Source organism: Schistocerca americana, chromosome 1, assembly GCF_021461395.2.
Source record: "Schistocerca americana isolate TAMUIC-IGC-003095 chromosome 1, iqSchAmer2.1, whole genome shotgun sequence".
Taxonomy (NCBI): domain Eukaryota; kingdom Metazoa; phylum Arthropoda; class Insecta; order Orthoptera; family Acrididae; genus Schistocerca; species Schistocerca americana.
In genome coordinates this window covers 385143711-385164195 of record NC_060119.1, presented here as the reverse complement: position 1 = coordinate 385164195, position 20485 = coordinate 385143711, and the positions used below count along the sequence as shown (strand labels likewise).

Below are 20485 nucleotides of genomic sequence, written 5' to 3'. Positions count from 1 at the left end.
GTATTAATTTTTTATTATCTGGTGCATCATACAAAAGGCATTAACATTTTGTTGAGGAGAAGTGTTCAATTCAATTCAATTCAATTCAATTTTTATTATCACATAACATGCCTTATACAATCAAAGATTGTGACATAGGTGACTTGTCAGTTTTTACACTATATATAACAATACTAAAAATACAACAAACTAATAATATACATGGTGTAACATCTTCAAAGAGGTATTTTAATTACAATTATAATGCATTGTTACCATTCATGAAATCTTCTACACTATAGTAACATTTATCTTTCAGATATTTTTCCAGGTCTCTTTTGGTGCCTTTTACATTTGGGTCATCCATATCTTTCCATATTTTATTTACAAATTTCATGCCCATGTAGTATGGGGTTTTTTATATGATTTTAAACGGTGGGTAGGTAACATGTAGCTCGTTCTATGTCTTGTATCACATTGATGCAAGAAGAAGTTGCCCTCAAAAAGTTGTGGGTTTTGTGGGTTTCTTTTCGTGAAAGTGAGAGTTTCATATATGTATATGCTTGGAATGCTCATTAGATCCAGTTTTACAAATAAAGGTTTGCAGTGTTGCTTTGGTTTTGCTCCCACCATTGCCCGGATGATTCTTTTTTGTAGTCTAAAAGCTCTAAGTAAATTTGTTTTTTCAGACCCCCAGAAAATTATACTATACCTAATGACTGAAACAAAATATGCATTATATACAGTTTTTCTTACAGCTAAATCAGTAATACTATACAAGATATTCATAATATATACAAGGCTATTCAGTCGACCCAGTATGTTGTCCACATGGCGACTCCATAACAGGTTTTTATTGACTAACACGCCAAGGAATTTGACACAGTCTGCAGTCTCTAATTTTTTGTCCATATACCTTATTTCACTTATAGACTGTGCAGATTGTTTTGTGGTAAAATGAACACTTTCTGTTTTTGTAAAGTTTAATGTTAAGTTATTGTTTTTGACCCAAGTGTTTGTTCAATATGACGAATTAGGTCTACCTCATTTTTACAACAGACTATGGCTGTTGAGTCATCTACATAGAGGATAGTATCAGACTGGACCTGACATGGCATATCATTAATATAATATAGAAAAAGCAGTGGCCCTAATATTGAGCCTTGTGGAACACCTAATTGAGTGTTTTTCCAGCCAGAGAGAAATTTCTTGCCGTTGATGTTAATAAGTACTCTTTGTTTTCTGTTTGCCAAGTATGATGACATCCAGCTAAGAGATTTGCCTTGAAAACCATAGCGTGCCAATTTTTGGAGAAGCAGGTCATGATTTACTGTGTCGAAGGCTTTGGACAGGTCACAAAAGATGCCTGACACACACATTCTATTATCAAGACATCTGCTGACTTTTGTGACTAATTCATTTATTGCATGGATTGTGCTGCGGCCTTTTCTGAAACCATATTGATTGCCTAAGATAATGCTGTTAGATGAATTGTGATTTTCAATCTGATCACATGCAGCTCTTTCAAAAATTTTTGAGAAAATTGGTAACAGTGAGATTGGCCTATAGTTGCCCAATTCATCTTGTTTGCCTTTTTTGTGTATGGGCCGAACTTCTGCATATTTTAATCGATCTGGGAAACATCCCTCATCAAATGATTGGTTGATTATGAAAGAGAGTGGATATGCAATACTGTGATGGACTATTTTTATTATTTCAGTGGGGACCTCATCCCACCCCGCAGATTTTGAATTTTTTAGGGACATTGATTTTGATGACATCTGAGATGGAAACATGAGAAAACTTAAAACATGTGCAATTGCTATCTGTCATATTGGGCTTTGTATTTGGTGGTGAACAGTCACCAAATTTGTTACAGTTTATGAAAAAGTCATTGAATGATTCACAAATGGCACTGGGTTCTGTAACAGCTCTACCATTTATCACTATTTTAGAAGGGCATTTTCTCTCTGCCTCACTGCCAACTTCACTTCTTATAACAGACCAAACAGCTTTTGATTTGTTTTTTGCATTTGAAATGAAGTCGTTATTTGCAGTACGTTTTGCTAGTTTAACTATTTTGTCAAATGTTTTTTTGTATGTGCCTACATACTTAAGAAATTGAGGGCTTTGATTTACTTTTGCCTCCATATGCAGTTTCCTCTTAGTAGTACTAGACACTCTAATTCCTTTTGTTACCCAGGATCTACTTTTTTGGGACCTGGTCCTCACTGTTACAAAAGGGAAGCATTCATTGAATATACCCAAGAATTCAGTTAAAAAGTTATTGTAATTGTCACTTGTGGAAGTGTGTTTGCTGACTGTCCACTTGGTTTGGCTTAGTTTTTTGCAAAATACTTCCACATTTTCTTGACTGAAATTCCTACATCTTTTTGTTGTGCAGACTGAATTTTGCTTCGGTAGTGATACAAATAGTGCTTTATGGTCTGATACTCCTAAATCTAGAAGAAACTTTTCTTTTACATAATAATTATAACTACTTACAATATTGTCAATACATGTTGCAGAGCTTGCTGTAATTCTTGTATACTGATCGAAATTGAGATTTAGACCGTTTGTGGCTACCAGGTTCTTTAAGTGTGAAGAAAATTTGTCATCAGTCCTTACATCTATGTTGAAGTCAGCACATATAACCACTTTCTTGTACAGTTTCTCACATTTTAATTTATGTAGCAATGTATCAAACTTATCTAAAAATACAGAGCTTATATGCACTGTTCATGCACTGTGAGCAACTGCCTGCACAGATCTGATTGAGGCCAAATAACAGTACAATGAGGTAAACAGTCATCTACAAAAAATGGGGTTGAATCAATTGAAATTTTACTCCATCTCTTGAAATATACTACAGATACTTGTTAAATGTTACAACAGACATATGAGAAAGATGGTGTCGTGCAATTGACCATATTTTAGTGAACCAAACACCTTAAAGATACTTTGGCTTCAGTTCAAAATAGGGCATTCAAATAGCCTTGACTCCTGTGAAAATGTTTGTGAACAACATGGCTGCCAATATTATTAAGGGAGAGGGATTTAATGTTTCCTTGGATAGTGCATCCACTATTATTATGCATGATTGCTTTCACATATTTGCTGCTGCATGCAATAGGTGTCAAAGACTGCTAACAGCTGAACAAAAGCAAATGTGAAAGGAAGCTAGTTTGTAGTGAGCTTCAGCTACTCATGGCATAGCCTAACACATCCTGGGGAGGACTGTCCCAATTCTGTCTCTGTTTCTAATTGAACTTAATTGCATCGTTGTTCTGAAAAATTGATTTGTAAGTAGTCTTTAAATTACTAAATTCATCGACATTAAAAAGTGCAAAGACGGTTCAGTATGTGAAAAAGTTTGAAGTGATTTCCTTCTTTGATGGACCCTCTTACATATCAGTTTTGGTGATCATGGTTGAACACAATAGATCATTGGGGAAATGTGCACTGACATCTAGAGGTATAATAAGTTTGAATTACATCCAGCTTGCTGCCTGTGACTCACATTGAAAATGTGTTGACAGCTCTCTTATGTGGCATGATTCAAGAAATAGTGTTCCAGCATTATGCCTGAAAATAAGTCAGTTATTGATTCATAGGAAAAACCTCAAGAATCACACCTACTCATGTCACACGAGAATGCCCTGAATTGCATGCATATCCTTAATGCATAGACTACATAACAACGTATTGTCAATAATGTTATTCGTTATTGGACAAAACATAATGCTGACTGTCAGCTATACCCCCGTAAGATGACTCTGGCCCTGTGTGATTATTTTCGTTTGCCTTATTTAAAATTACGGTTGTATGTATATTTTTTTTTTTTTTTACAAATTAACACCTGCAATTCTGAAAGCAGTGCCAGGCCAGTTAAACTGATTGTCCATGACTGATTGCTATGAAATCTCAATAAAGTCCAACTGTAAAGGGAGGGGGAGGGAGAATCCAGAATGACTATGTTTACATGTGCACAGCAGTTTTTACACTGACCAGAAACAGGTTATGAACACTTTATTATATAGTGAATGCGTGTACAGGTTTTGTTCCCTTGATCTCTGACAAGTGGTACCTAAGGCCTCCAACAAAATAGAACAAACAAAATAAACAGCAGTATCAAAATGTATTATAAAATTATTTAATTGGATAGATCAAAAATCTCCTCACCAAGCGACCACAAGTCACACACATAAGACTGTTGTAATTGGCAAGCTTTCGGAGCCAGTGGTTCCTTCTTCAGGCAGAAGGCTTGAAGGGGGAGGAAGAAGGGCAAAGGAAAAGGACCGGAGAGGTCTAGGAAAAGGGATAGATTTAGGAAAAGTCACCCAAAACTCGGGTCAGGGGAGACTTAACATGTGGGATGAGAAGGAAAGACTGATTGTTGGGGACTGCGTCGGATGAGATTTGACAACCTGAGAGCTTAAAGGTGGAAGACAGGGTAATATGCAAGACAGAGATTACTACTAAAACATCGTGCATGAGTTAATAAGAGCGAAAAGCTAAGTGCATTGTACGTAACAGAGGTGGGGGGGGGGGGGGGGGGTGAGAAACAGACGGGAAAGACAATGAAAGATGTAGAAAACTAAAATGCAAAGAGTAGTTACAGTAAGGCTCATATAATGTCGCAGTGTGAAAATATATTATTTATATTTTGCTCTACCAAATTATCTTGTTTGGAGAAAGAGGCAGTCACACTAAGTTTGCTGCACCAGAGGTTCCCAGTGTCAGTTAACATTAATGAATTGACAGAAAAATGGAAAAATGAAAGAGTACCGCGTGTCAAGAATATAATAAAATGAATGAATGAAAAAAAGTTATCTTTATACTTGTATTCAGTTTGACTATGCTGCTGGAATGTAAGAAGGCAGGGATTTTTAGTTTCCTGTGTTTTTTTGCTGCTGTGCTAATAAATTTTTCAAATGAGAGCGTTTTCATCAAATATGTCTGAATAAGTTTATAAGCACTGTGGAAACCCAATGCTCTAATTTGGCCCCACGATATTACCATGCAATTAAAGGTAGCTAGTGGAAAGTGTGTTAAATCCACAGATAAATCTAATATGGAATGCAGCTTACCTGTGTTGGGTAAAGTGATTAAATAAGCATACAGTGTGGAATGGACTGTGCAGTTTATGTTGAGGAGTTGGAAATTCAAAAGTCCAAAATTAACAGTGTATATCGATCTAGAAATAAACTATCCACCTCACAAGAAATAAGAGTTACTGAAAAGGAGAGAGATGTTGGATGCTTTTAAATCAGTGCATCAGTCACATTTTGTATGACCCTTTTGAGCAGCATTAAGATATATCTGTTATGACTCCATGTATAAAATCTTCTCGGTTTTCAAACCACATCACTTCGAATAAAATTCTCGAGCTTATGACAGCTATCTCTACCATCGTCGTCAGGAGTATAACTGTTGACTACTGGGGCTGGTATGATTTTCCTCTTATATACCCATCATAACAATTGCGGGCACCAATCAGAGAGGCCAAAACAAAGTGTGCACAAAGGTGAGTCAGGCAACTCATAGCAGCTTCAGCCCACCGCGTTACTGAGCAACGTCAGATGGAGCAAGGGGCCAGTGCCATGTTAGAAACTGCTGCTCCTGCCTCCCTACAAGTATTGAGCATCCTTTGTGGCATCCTTTCAACATCCAAAGCCTGCCCCCATGCTGTACTCAGTGTGTACCCCTGGTTTTTGTTAAAATTGTTGCTGTTCATTCTAATCTCAGCCACCCCTTTTATAACGGAATCCCAGTATGTTGATTCATGAGTCAAGACTCTCGTGTTCTCAGACTGTATTTTGTGTCCATTTACCAGGCAGTGCTCAGTTAAAGCCAATTTGTCAAGCTCCCTTTATTTAATATGTCTCTTGTGCTCTGTACGATGTTCTGCAACTGTTTGACTTGTCTGGCCCTCATGATGAAATACGTTAATAATTTTGAAACATGATGATCTTATTAACCCATAATCAGTGACAACACTAAAGCCTTTTAGAACTTCGATCTGAAGGGCTATGTCTGCTCCACATGATCTACAGCCAAAGAACTATAAAATCAATATCCATAAGTTTATTGTCTTTAGATTCCATTACATGTAGAAGCCACATTAGTCTATGCTTGAAAGTGATGATTATTTTTAGTATCAGAACAGTGTGCCACATTACAAGTTCAATCAGTTTAAGAATTTGACAAGAATGTTAATGTCCACCCACTCCTCCAACATCTTAATAGTGAGCTACAACTGTTGAGTAGTGGTCACAGAGCTAGAAGTGGAACAGAAAATAGCAAAATCTGTCCATAAATAGTACACACTGTATAGGACTCCTTGCTGTGGAGATTATCCCATTAATTGCTATTGCAGGCACTGTGACGTTTAAATTGAAGCTGTAAAATGTGCCCTCAGTCTTTCATGGTGGCACGTCTATATAAAATCTTCTTGGTTTTCAAACCCCAACAATTTGAATAAAATTCTCGAGCTTTCGATGGTTACCTCCACATCATTGTCAGGAGTAAAACTACTGTCTGCCAGGGCTGGCATGATTTTCTTCTTTTATATCCACGATTACAGTCACTGGCACCAATCAGAGAGGGCCAAAACAATGCATGCGCGGAAGGTGAGATGGGCAGCTCATAGCAGCTCCAGTGTGCTGCAGCACAGAGTGACGTCAGGTGGCGTAAGGGACTGGTGCCATGGTTGAAACTGTCACTTCTGCCTCCCTGTAAGTGTTAAACATCCTTCGTTGTTTCCTTTCAGCATCTAAAACTTGCCCCCAGGCCCTACTCAGTGTGTACCCCTGGTCCCTGTTTAAAAATTTTAATGTTCCATTTAAACCCAGCCGCCTCTTTTATAGTGGAATCCCAGTATGTTGACGCACAGGCCAAGACTCTCATGTTCTCAAACTGTATTTTATGCCCACTTAGGCAATGCTCAGCTATGGCTGACTTCTTGAGCTCTCTTTGTTTAATGTGTCTCTTGTGCATTTGCCGAATATCCTGTCATATGAAGAGATCCATCACCTATTCTGTTCAACGAGATCACACATTAGCTTCCACAAAAATGAAAGAAGGCCAAAGACACATCTGAAAAGATGCCCGTGGGGAAGGAGTAGGGGCACAAGGGTGTTAACCGATGATTGCATCTTGTTCAAAGATTTGGAGGTCCTTCCACCCCTGCAACATTACGTGTTGCCATGATTGTTTGGTGGTCCAGGTATTACGGTGTGTGCAGAAATAGTATTGCATGGGCATACTGCCCTCACAATATTTGAACACGGTACACTCACCAGTTAATGCCCTTGTGACACTACTCGTTCCTCACGTGCACCGTGTCAAGGGTGCATTTAGCCCTGACTTCATTATTATGGATTACAAAGTGCAGCCGTATCGAACTGAGCTGGTGGAGGAGCTCTTTGAATGAAAAGATATTTAGTGAATGGACTGCCGTGCCTGTTCCTCCCAGCTTAAATGCAGGATGTGTTTAGGAGACGTATTGACGCACATCACCAATGACTGTCGAGCAGTTGTCAACTGTGCTGGTGGAGCTATGGGACACTCTACCTCAAAAAATGCTTACGAACCAGCATGGGTCATGTTGTAGAACATGAATTGCCATTTGTGGTGATCACGTACATTATTAAAAACCGTGTCTTGCAATTTGTAATGTCTGGGGGACCCCTTCAGTGTAATTATTGTCTTTGAATAAAAGTGCCATTTCTGTTTACCTCAGTGCATTTCTTAGTTACCTGCTTTACTCTGCTGCAGCACTTCTTTCTTTGTATGGTTCAAATTTCATCAAGTTGTGTTGCTTGGCAGTGACAATGATACAAAAGTTATTTTCTTCTTTAAGCTTTTTACACCACTGTATTAGTTGGTGGTGAAGCACAAAGAAAACCATGCTTAACTCACACTAAGTATGGCTGAGGGTCTGCTGATTTGTCACAAAACCAGTTGCTTCAAATTTCATAAGTTTTATTGGAATGCAGAATGCAAGGAACTTCTGGCAATTATGGGCCATCTGTTCAAAACCCAGTAGCGTAATGCTTGGATCCATGAGGATGTTTAGGTTTCTCAAAGCATCATCAGATATGGGATAGAGAATATTCAGTATTCATTGAAGAGAAGAAAGTAGAAAGGGCTAAGGCTTTGTTTATAGTAGCACCGACAACAGCCATCAGCTGCTGTTGCCAGAGATCGCCCAACAGCATTGTCCAATGACATCTTGGTCATGGTGCATCATCTACATCTACATCTATACTCCGCGAGCCACCTTACGGTGTGTGGCGGAGGGTACTTATTGTACCACTATCTGATCCCCCCTTCCCTGTTCCATTCACGAATTGTGCGTGGGAAGAACGACTGCTTGTAAGTCTCCGTATTTGCTCTAATTTCTCGGATCTTTTCGTTGTGATCATTACGCGAGATATATGTGGGCGGTAGTAATATGTTGCCCATCTCTTCCCGGAATGTGCTCTCTCGTAATTTCGATAATAAACCTCTCCGTATTGCGTAACGCCTTTCTTGAAGTGTCCGCCACTGGAGCTTGTTCAGCATCTCCGTAACGCTCTCGCGCTGACTAAATGTCCCCATGACGAATCGCGCTGCTTTTCGCTGGATCATGTCTATCTCTTCTATTAATCCAACCTGGTAAGGGTCCCATACTGATGAGCAATACTCAAGAATCGGACGAACAAGCGTTTTGTAAGCTACTTCTTTCGTCGATGAGTCACATTTTCTTAGAATTCTTCCTATGAATCTCAACCTGGCGCCTGCTTTTCCCACTATTTGTTTTATGTGATCACTCCACTTCAGATCGCTCCGGATAGTAACTCCTAAGTATTTTACGGTCGTTACTGCTTCCAATGATTTACCACCTATGGCATAATCGTACTGGAATGGATTTCTGCCCCTATGTATGCGCATTATATTACATTTATCTACGTTTAGGGAAAGCTGCCAGCTGTCGCACCATGCATTAATCCTCTGCAGGTCCTCCTGGAGTACGTACGAGTCTTCTGATGTTGCTACTTTCTTGTAGACAACCGTGTCATCTGCAAATAGCCTCACGGAGCTACCGATGTTGTCAACTAAGTCATTTATGTATATTGTAAACAATAAAGGTCCTATCACGCTTCCCTGCGGTACTCCCGAAATTACCTCTACATCTGCAGATTTTGAACCGTTAAGAATGACATGTTGTGTTCTTTCTTCTAGGAAATCCTGAATCCAATCACAAACCTGGTCCGATATTCCGTAAGCTCGTATTTTTTTCACTAAACGTAAGTGCGGAACCGTATCAAATGCCTTCCTGAAGTCCAGGAATACGGCATCAATCTGCTCGCCAGTGTCCACGGCACTGTGAATTTCTTGGGCAAATAGGGCGAGCTGAGTTTCACATGATCTCTGTTTGCGGAATCCATGTTGGTTATGATGAAGGAGATTTGTATTATCTAAGAACGTCATAATACGAGAACACAAAACATGTTCCATTATTCTACAACAGATTGACGTAAGCGAAATAGGCCTATAATTATTCGCATCTGATTTATGACCCTTCTTGAAAATGGGAACGACCTGCGCTTTCTTCCAGTCGCTAGGTACTTTACGTTCTTCCAGCGATCTACGATAAATTGCTGATAGAAAGGGGGCAAGTTCTTTAGCATAATCACTGTAGAATCTTAAGGGTATCTCGTCTGGTCCGGATGCTTTTCCGCTACTAAGTGATAGCAGTTGTTTTTCAATTCCGATATCGTTTATTTCAATATTTTCCATTTTGGCGTCCGTGCGACGGCTGAAGTCAGGGACCGTGTTACGATTTTCCGCAGTGAAACAGTTTCGGAACACTGAATTCAGTATTTCTGCCTTTCTTCAGTCGTCCTCTGTTTCGGTGCCATCGTGGTCAACGAGTGACTGAATAGGGGATTTAGATCCGCTTACCGATTTTACATATGACCAAAACTTTTTAGGGTTCTTGTTTAGATTGTTTGCCAATGTTTTATGTTCGAATTCGTTGAATGCTTCTCTCATTGCTCTCTTTACGCTCTTTTTCGCTTCGTTCAGCGTTTCCTTATCAGCTATGATTCGACTACTCTTAAACCTATGATGAAGCTTTCTTTGTTTCCGTAGTACCTTTCGTACATGATTGTTATACCACGGTGGATCTTTCCCCTCGCTTTGGACCTTAGTCGGTACGAACTTATCTAAGGCGTACTGGACGATGTTTCTGAATTTTTTCCATTTTTGTTCCACATCCTCTTCCTCAGAAATGAACGTTTGATGGTGGTCACTCAGATATTCTGCGATTTGTGCCCTATCACTCTTGTTAAGCAAATATATTTTCCTTCCTTTCTTGGCATTTCTTATTACACTTGTAGTCATTGATGCAACCACTGACTTATGATCACTGATACCCTCTTCTACATTCACTGAGTCGAAAAGTTCCAGTCTATTTGTTGCTATGAGGTCTAAAACGTTAGCTTCACGAGTTGGTTCTCTAACTATCTGCTCGAAGTAATTCTCGGACAAGGCAGTCAGGATAATGTCACAAGAGTCTCTGTCCCTGGCTCCAGTTCTGATTGTGTGACTATCCCATTCTATACCTGGTAGATTGAAGTCTCCCCCTATTACAATAGTATGATCATGAAACTTCTTCACGACGTTCTGCAGGTTCTCTCTGAGGCGCTCAACTACTACGGTTGCTGATGCAGGTGGTCTATAGAAGCATCCGACTATCATATCTGACCCACCTTTGATACTTAACTTAACCCAGATTATTTCACATTCGCTAATAACTTCACTGGATATTATTGAATTCTTTACTGCTATAAATACTCCTCCACCATTGGCGTTTATCCTATCCTTGCGGTATATATTCCATTCTGTGTCTAGGATTTCGTTACTGTTCACTTCCGGTTTTAACCAACTTTCCGTTCCTAATACTATATGCGCACTATTTCCTTCAATAAGAGATACTAATTCAGGAACCTTGCCCTGGATACTCCTGCAGTTTACCAATATTACGTTAACTTTTCCTGTTTTTGGTCTCTGAGGACGGACGTTCTTTATCAACGATGATAATGTCCTCTCTGGTAAGCCGTCAGGTATTTTATCGTTTCGCCCAAGGGGGGGGTCCCTCTAACCTAAAAAACCCCCGTGTGCACGCCACACGTACTCTGCTACCCTAGTAGCTGCTTCCGGTGTGTAGTGCACGCCTGACCTGTCTAGGGGGGCCCTACAGTTCTCCACCCCATAACGGAGGTCGATGAATTTGCAACCATTATAGTCGCAGAGTCGTCTGAGCCTCTGGTTTAGACCCTCCACACGGCTCCAAACCAGAGGACCGCGATCGACTCTGGGCACTATGCTGCAGATATTAAGCTCAGCTTGCACTCCGCGTGCGATGCTGGTTGTCTTCACCAAATCAGCCAGCCGCCGGAAGGAACCAAGGATGGCCTCAGAACCCAAGCGGCAGGCGTCATTCGTTCCGACATGTGCTACTATCTGCAGCCGGTCACACCCAGTGCGTTCAATAGCTGCCGGAAGGGCCTCCTCCACATTACGGACGAGACCCCCCGGCAAGCACACCGAGTGCACACTGGCATTCTTCCCCGACCCGATCATCAGATCTCATTCATCAGTTTTTGGCAGGATTGAGCTGGTTAGGTTAGATTTTAACCTCGAAGGGTAGGATCTATTAAAAAGATGCCGAATCAGCTATAACTGTCTTAAAAAGAATGTTTCGGCTACTGTACACTCTGTCTTCAGTTATCGGAATTAAGAAAAAAGTTTTACAAAATACCCATGTATTATGAAAATATGTAGTTTCAATGATACACCACTCTAAGGATCTCTCCAAAACACATTATTCAGAGTGTGGTTTATTATGCTGTAGTGGCAACTTCAGAGTATGAAGCCTGTGCTAATGAGGTCATGTGCACATAATGATTAATTCACGTGGTAAAAAGTAGATTTTCCATTATATGCTGAATGGGTAAAATTTGTGGGCGAGTAAGCAAGCATTATTTAATTAATGAAAAGTAGATTTGCGGTGTCACACCCAGTTCACTTTATTCTAAAAACGATGTACATTCATGCCACTGGCAGTAGGTATATTCAGATAATCTAATTCTAGCACTGGAAACTACACTGCTTTTCGACCACTTGCCCATTGGATTTGAGAAAGGACATAACAAGATTTCTGGTGGCAGTATTATTTCAGATTCGGTGTAGTTCTTAATAAAGAGAGTCAGCCATATTACATTGTCTTAGGACATTTGCATGAAGCATAGCTCCAAAATTTGATACAGAATAAATTTAAAACTTCGCAATATTTGGGGGTGCAGGAGTGAAATTATTAGCTATTAAATTGGTATTTAGGGCATGGCAAATAACATCCAAAATATCACACAAAAACTTTTCAGAATGTAGCAGAGGCCTAATCATTGGAAAGATGTAATCACCATGTCACTTCTTGTTTTACTTGAACCAGAATTGCATCTTTAATGTGAGTATCGGATGTTTTGATAGAGCTCAAATCACAGCTCTAGGCAACCACTAGAAATCTGTTTTCTTTAATTTATTTGAAGTGGTGTAGACAAATTTCGGTTAACCTTCAATGACTGTCATTCAGCCTACATGTGAAAGACAAGCACAAAGTTTGGAATAAGATACCCTGAAGAACACCTAAAGCACTGTAAAGTCGAAAAACTTCTGTACCACATTTGCAAACTATTTCATGGAACAGAATAACCAGGCTACTGGCATAAAAATGCCAGTAAGCAATAACAAAAGTTTGTAGACAGCTAATGTCCACCTATCACAACCAAAAAATGTCACTACAGTAACTTTAATCATAAAATACACCATCCTTGTCACTTAAATTATTTTTCAAGGTTATAATCTACACTAAAATTCCCGACAGAGATTTTGTCTACTATTGGTTTCCAATAAACCTGCGATTACAGTCCATAGATTCTGAGCTACATCTTGATTTGATGTTTTTCATCCTCAGTTTATCCCGAACTACTCCTTTAAGTAAACGTATCAGTTTCCCACAGACCGTGTTGCATGTCATGTCAGCCATTATGACCGAAAAAACAAAGTGATTTGAATTTCGCTGATTGTTGTCCAAAGTCTGTACGTTCTGGTGAAGAAATTGGTTACATTGTGATCGTGCATGTAGTGACATACTGATTTGAAAAGATCGGTCATGTTCGGACGGTGTTGGCCGTCGGTGGAATCCTTCGACATCAGTGGCACTGTGAAAGCAGTCTGAGAGTTGGTAAACACGTTTCATGTGGTGATGCAAAAGTTGTATGAAGCCATACAGTCTCAGGCTTTTACTCTACAATTTGCATCAGCCATAAAGAAACAAGTTTCCAAAGTGAAATCTGCAACACGGACTGTCAGAAGAAACAGCACAAGTCCTAGCATTTGCAAGTGCAAAAATAGAATGCCATTTAATGTTACTCCATGTGTTACTTGCATTCCTGTCAAGGCACTTGCTAAACAAGAAGTAAGAATCAATAGTGAAATTGCCAACTAGAAAAGTATTTGCATCCTTGACCACAAGAATGATCACTGTCATATAGGGCAAAATGAACGAAGAAATAAAAATTCTTCAAAAATGCCATCAAAGCCATCAGGTCTGGTTCAGAGCGGATGGATTTGGAGGTGTTCCTTAGGGAACTGTGTAGCCCCTTTACCTAGTTCACAATGTTTCCCGTATCTGCCCCATCCCACTCTAGCAGTTTCTGCAGTAGTGCATGTGCTATGTGTGCTCACAATGTTCCTAATAGTTGCCCCTTCTCTCACCCCCTCCTCTTCCAATGAAAACTTAATGTCAAGGGTACCTTGCTTATGCTAATACTGAAATTACATACCAGTTTACACTGAAGGGTCTCAGATGAGGGACACTATTGGCTGCTTTGCAGCTTGCCCCAGTTGTGTACTAAGGAGCTGAGGGGCAAGTAATCTTTATGTTAATGAAGCTGGTGACTTGTACTCAGGCTACAAAATTCCTCACATAGTCAGAGAGTCCCTGCATACGCATAATCCAATTATTGCATTTACCCAGCAGAAGAACCATCCCAAACGTGTAACCTCAATGTTGGGATAGGTTATTCTTCTTGGTATCAAGTCATGTGACAATTATGAACAACAAACTGGCAGAGACCGCAACAACAAACTGGCAGAAACAGCAGCAGTGAAAGTATGCAACATCCCCACGGGGTCACAATGTAAAGCAATCTGCAGGCAGTAAACCTCATCCTCATACAGTGCTATAGGAGGTGGGAGGGAGGGGGACTGGAAGGCATGAACAAGTTACGGCTAGTTAAGCTAGCTGCTTGGCTGTGACAAGTCTTCTAATGAGAGTGCAGCACAAGGTTTGAATGACCTTCTGTTTTTGAATTTTGACTTTGAAATGTTAAGCAGCTGTAGAACATTTTCTTCTCTTCCAAGCTCCTCCCAAAAGCTTTTTGAAATAACACTTAGGTGGAAATAGTAGCTAAGTTTTAAAATATGTGAAACAGCTTTTTGTGCACTCAGCCATTTGAATATGTTACCCCTGTATTATTATTGTACTATTTTGATTAGTTTATTGTTTTATATAATTTATTTTCTTCAGTATGCTCTTCAGTGCCCAGGCTGTTGTGCATACTTAAATGGAATTGTGAAAAATTGGTTTAAATCTAAATGATCAATAAATTGAGGATAATCCAGTATTCACAAAGCATGATGTATTCTGATAGTTTGGATCATCCATGTAAACATCAGCTTATGCCTGGTTGCAATGAAAAGACACCTTTAACAAAGAAAACCCGGAGAAAAATAAGCAGATCTGTTTTGTATATGTGGAACCACTGATGGTCATCTTACTGACAATTCTGAAGAAATCCCATATTCAAACTGAGTTTACTCATGTGACAAAGGGGGATGATGTAATCAACTCAGTGAAGCAGACTCTGTTATTGATTACTTAATTTTTATCCAGCTGGACATTTGTAGTGGTGATACAATTGTTAGAATGCCGTAATATAGACTTGAATTATTGAAAGAAAGCAGTAAGGGTCAATAAACGATTTGAAGCCAGAATGAACACTATAACAATAATCATGTAGTGAAGTAGAAGTGGATAGTTCCTGTGAAATATTATGGGTGGAGGTTACACTCAACAACCGAGCTAGGTTAATAATTGGTTCCTTTTACCAACCTCCCGACTCAGCAGCATTAGTGGCAGAACAACCGAGAGAAAATTTGGAATACATTTCACATAAATTTTCTCAGCATATTATAGTCTTAGGTGGAGATTTCTATTTACCAGATATAGACTGGGACACTCAGATGTTTAGGACGGGTGGTAGGGACAGAGCTTTGAGTGACATTTTACTAAGTGCAGTATCCGAAAATTACCTCGAGCAATTAAACAGAGAACCGACTCGAGAAGATAACATCTTGGACCTACTGATAACAAACAGACCCGAACTTTTCGACTCTGTATGTGCAGAATAGGGAATCAGTGATCATAAGGCCGTTGCAGCATCCCTGAATATGGAAGTTAATAGGAATATAAAAAAAGGGAGGAAGGTTTATCTGTTTAGCAAGAGTAATAGAAGGCAGATTTCAGACTACCTAACAGATCAAAATGAAAATTTCTGTTCTGACACTGACAATGTTAAGTGTTTATGGAAAAAGTTTAAGGCAATTGTAAAATGCGTTTTAGACAGGTACGTGCCGAGTAAAACTGTGAGGGATGGGAAAAACCCACTGTGGTTCAACAACAAAGTTAGGAAACTACTGCGAAAGCAAAGAGACCTCCACTCCAAGTTTAAACACAGCCAAAACCTCTCAGACAAACAGAAGCTAAACGATGTCAAAGTTGGTGTAAGGAGGGCTATGCGTGAAGCGTTCAGTGAATTCGAAAGTAAAATTCTATGTACCGACTTGACAGAAAATCCTAGGAAGTTCTGGTCTTACGTTAAATCAGTAAGTGGCTCGAAACAGCATATCCAGACACTCCGGGATGATGATGCCATTGAAACAGAGGATGACACACGTAAAGCTGAAATACTAAACACCTTTTTCCAAAGCTGTTTCACAGAGGAAGACCGCACTGCAGTTCCTTCTCTAAATCCTCGCACAAATGAAAAAATGGCTGACATCGAAATAAGTGTCCAAGGAATAGAAAAGCAACTGGAATCACTCAACAGAGGAAAGTCCACTGGACCTGATGGGATACCAATTCGATTCTACACAGAGTACGCGAAAGAACTGGCCCCCTTCTAACAGCCATGTACCGCAAGTCTCTAGAGGAACGGAAGGTTCCAAATGATTGGAAAAGAGCACAGGTAGTCCCAGTCTTCAAGAAGGGTCATCGAGCAGATGCACAAAACTATAGACCTATATCTCTGACATCGATCTGTTGTAGAATTTTAGAACATGTTTTTTGCTCGAGTATCATGTCGTTTTTGGAAACCCAGAATCTACTCTGTAGGAATCAACATGGATTCCGGAAACAGCCGATCGTGTGAGACCCAACTCGCTTAATTTGTTCACGAGACCCAGAAAATATTAGATACAGGCTCCCAGGTAGATGCTGTTTTCCTTGACTGCCAGAAGGCGTTCGATACAGTTCCGCACTGTCGCCTTATAAACAAAGTAAGAGCATGTTGTTATCAATGGAGAGACATCTACAGACTGGCGTGCCACAGGGAAGTGTTATGGGACCATTGCTTTTCACAATATATATAAATGACCTAGTAGATAGTGTCGGAAGTTCGATGCGGCTTTTCGCGGATGATGCTGTAGTATACAGAGAAGTTGCAGCATTAGAAAACTGTAGCAAAATGCAGGAAGATCTGCAGCGGATAGGCACTTGGTGCAGGGAGTGGCAACTGACCCTTAACATAGACAAATGTAATGTATTGCGAATACATAGAAAGAAGGATCCTTTACTGTATGATTATACGATAGCGGAACAAACACTGGTAGCAGTTACTTCTGTAAAATATCTGGGAGTATGCGTGCGGAACGATTTGAAGTGGAATGATCATATAAAATTAATTGTTGGTAAGGTGGGTACCAGGTTGAGATTCATTGGGAGAGTCCTTAGAAAATGTAGTCCATCAACAAAGGAGGTGGCTTACAAAACACTCGTTCGACCTATACTTGAGTATTGCTCATCAGTGTGGGATCCGTACCAGATCAGGTTGACAGAGGAGATAGAGAAGATCCAAAGAAGAGTGGCGCGTTTCGTCACAGGGTTATTTGGTAACCGTGATAGCGTTACGGAGATGTTTAGCAAACTCAAGTGGCAGACTCCGCAAGAGAGGCGCTCTGCATCGTGGTGTAGCTTGCTCGCCAGGTTTCGAGAGGGTGCGTTTCTGGATGAGGTATCGAATATATTGCTTCCCCCTACTTATACCTCCCGAGGAGATCATGAATGTAAAATTAGAGATATTCGAGCGCGCACGGAGGCTTTCAGACAGTCGTTCTTCCCGCGAACCATACGCAACTGGAATAGAAAAGGGAGGTAATGACAGTGGCACGTAAAGTGCCCTCCGCCACACACCATTGGGTGGCTTGCGGAGTATAAATGTAGCTGTAAATGTAGATGTAGAACAAACACCTACAATTACCATTTTTAAAAGTCCCAATAGTGGGAAACGAAACTATATATATATATATATATATATATATATATATATATATATATATATATATATATATATATATATATATATATATACCAGCCAGTGTTAAAATGTTGTGCCCCTATCAATCATGTTGTTGCAGTGGCAATGACTGTAAGCTAATGAGACGAGAAAGTGACCCTGTGGGTTGGCAAAGGAGTGCTCAAAGATAGTGCTGGACATAACATTTTCATCTAAGTGCAAATCATTATCAAAGCTGTCAACACTAATAACCGAGCATTACGTTACTCGGTATTCAATATGTGACTCTCAGATATTTTGTGTGAAGTGAATATAATTGAAAGCACATGAGTGCAGTTATCAAAGGAAGTAACCATTTTCGTGATCTCTCTCTTTTGGGAAAAAGCCATCAATAATCTTGTGGAGCAGGAGTTTGTCATCTTCTTCATATACTTCTTGGTAAACCATTGCAACCTCATGGTTTGCCTTGACTAAATAACACCCTCCTGTAATTTCCTCTAATAACTTTATTTAGGTGATGGAAATTGTCTGCTGCTTTCCCTGATTACCATAAGGCAGTGATGGGTAGGTGACTGCTTAGGAAATTTTTTCATGTGGCTCTAAATATGGTTGGCATGTCATATCATGCCCATTTACTTATTCACAGAACACACACCTTTTGGATGGTTATCTGACTGGAATTGTTTGACATTTGTTGAAAAACACTGATCCAAAAGCAGTTCTTCTGAACCATGTTTCTACAGTATAAAATGTAACTACTGCAAGGAAATGGTAACTCAGAGGCGTGCCCTTGTGCTTTGCTATCAGCAGTCAACAAAATTCTGAGGATGAAACTGTTTGCAAGTAAGGTGCATCCAGTACATTCTGCCAATTTAAAATCTAAACTAATTGCACTTCGTGTCTACATGAATAAAAGTGACACATGTCTCTGATGGCACTGGGTTCAAGTGAAATAACTGCTTCTACAACCTAAGCTTTTTTATTCCTGGCACAACTGATGAATAACATGTTGAAAAGAGAAGAAATAACACAATAGGTCATCAGCGTGTGAAATTGTCCCCCATTTACGTTAATGGGAAAGCTCTTAAATATAACACCAGTTTCTCTTTTCCTTTCACCTTGGAGGGGGGGGGGGGAGGAGGAGAGGGAGAGGGAGGGCGAGAGAGAGGGGGGCTATTAACATTACTGGGGTTAAAGGTTTTCAGAAATAACTACAACCACTCGTCTTTTGTGGTGGCTCAATTTTTATTTTACAATGACTTGTTTCAAGATGCCTTTATACTGCCTGATGATGAGCCCTAGGTTACTTGAAGCTGATCATAGTAAAATAAAAGTTGAACCCTCACAAAAGGCAAAAGGTTGCAGTTATTTCTGAAAACCTGTATCAATCTGCCGCAGTGTTTGACTGTCATAATGCATAAAAGTCTTGTTGCTATAGTTTTCAGTATTTCTGTTGTTTCGAAGCAAGATGCCTCTTGGTCTCAAATGATGCTAGATATTGTTAGCTTGAACTAAGAATTCTTTTACTACTTGTATGTACTTCCCAGCCATATGCATATAAATTTATTTGCATGACCCTTGATCCTATATAGAAGTTTTCATTTATCTGTGTACCAATGAAAATGTAGTTAACTTTAATAAAATGTTAATTGACAGGTAAATGTATCAAGAGCACTGAAATTGTCAAGATATGCTTAATAATTCCAAGTATTCGACAATTGAGAAAATTTTGTCTGTAAACTACAGAAAGCATTTTTGTTGAATAGTATTATAGGGTAATGTGTGATAACAACAACAACAACAACAACAACAACAACAACACACTTAGTTTTTCCGTCTGAATTTTGACACTAAACTTTTTGTGTTACCACGCAGACTATGTGATTGCTATAGTATCCTTGGCGTTTTCTATTTCACCATGGAGTGAGCAGTTGTTTTGAGTTATGTGTATAAATGTACATAAATCTCTTGCAATTTAATATTAAGAACTATTTTCAGGTGTGATTATAACATTTGTCTTCAATAGCCTGCAGAATGCACATTTGTTTGTTTTTATTCTTCAGATAAACTATTTAGGAAGTACCACTTCATACGGTTACTTCTGTCACATGACTTTGTCTTTAATGGTGCATGGGAAGTAAAGGTATGTTGGAATTTTCACTTGACTGCTTCTTGAAAGTTTTGCTGTATATCTTAGAACAAAGAACTTAGCACTGCAGAATTTGTTTAGCCTGTTAATTGAGTGCATGCTACTTGTACTGTTGTAGTAGTAGTAGTAGTAGTAGTAGTAGTAGTAGCAGTAGTAGTAGTTTTGATAAGTGGTAACTAAATCTAACAGTAGCTAACATGTAAATGGATGGAACTGTACAATCTGTACATAGTATCACAGATTATTAATAAATTTATTAAGTTATTGGTAACGCGACTGTAGGAGCATTATACGCAATTCTAAGAACATAATTGTCAAAATAACTTTTTATAATCTGAACCTCATATCCATGAATTAGAATTTGTTGGCAGTAATTTTTGCAGATGCTTGCTACATTTGGTAGCAGACCAATTTCTGGTTAAGGTAAATAAAGTTCTGTATTGCAGCAACATTTTTGTAAAACTGTCCTGCAGATAGAGTACCTATGTTGGGGGAGGGGGAGGGGAGGAGGGAGAGACTTTGGCCAAGCTTATAGGAGCAAAAATTTATCTGATGTGGATAACTACTTCTAAATGTTTGAGCTTTCAGGACATTGCTCTGACTGAATGTAGATGAGAAATAGGTGCAAACAAAGAAAAAGATGATTGTTAGATATTTAAAGACAGCATTT

The 20485-nt window shown here is 39.4% G+C and overlaps 1 protein-coding gene across 3 annotated transcripts in view; it reads left to right on the top strand.

Annotated features, from left to right (window-relative positions):
* Positions 1 to 20485, top strand: part of LOC124601276 (dihydroxyacetone phosphate acyltransferase) — a 125860-nt gene that overhangs the window by 34425 nt on the left and 70950 nt on the right. For all 3 annotated transcript variants that reach the window (XM_047136232.1, XM_047136233.1, XM_047136231.1), the window contains exon 10: positions 19730 to 19809. In XM_047136232.1, the coding sequence (XP_046992188.1) occupies positions 19730 to 19809 (80 nt within the window). The remainder of the gene's footprint in view (positions 1 to 19729; positions 19810 to 20485) is intronic.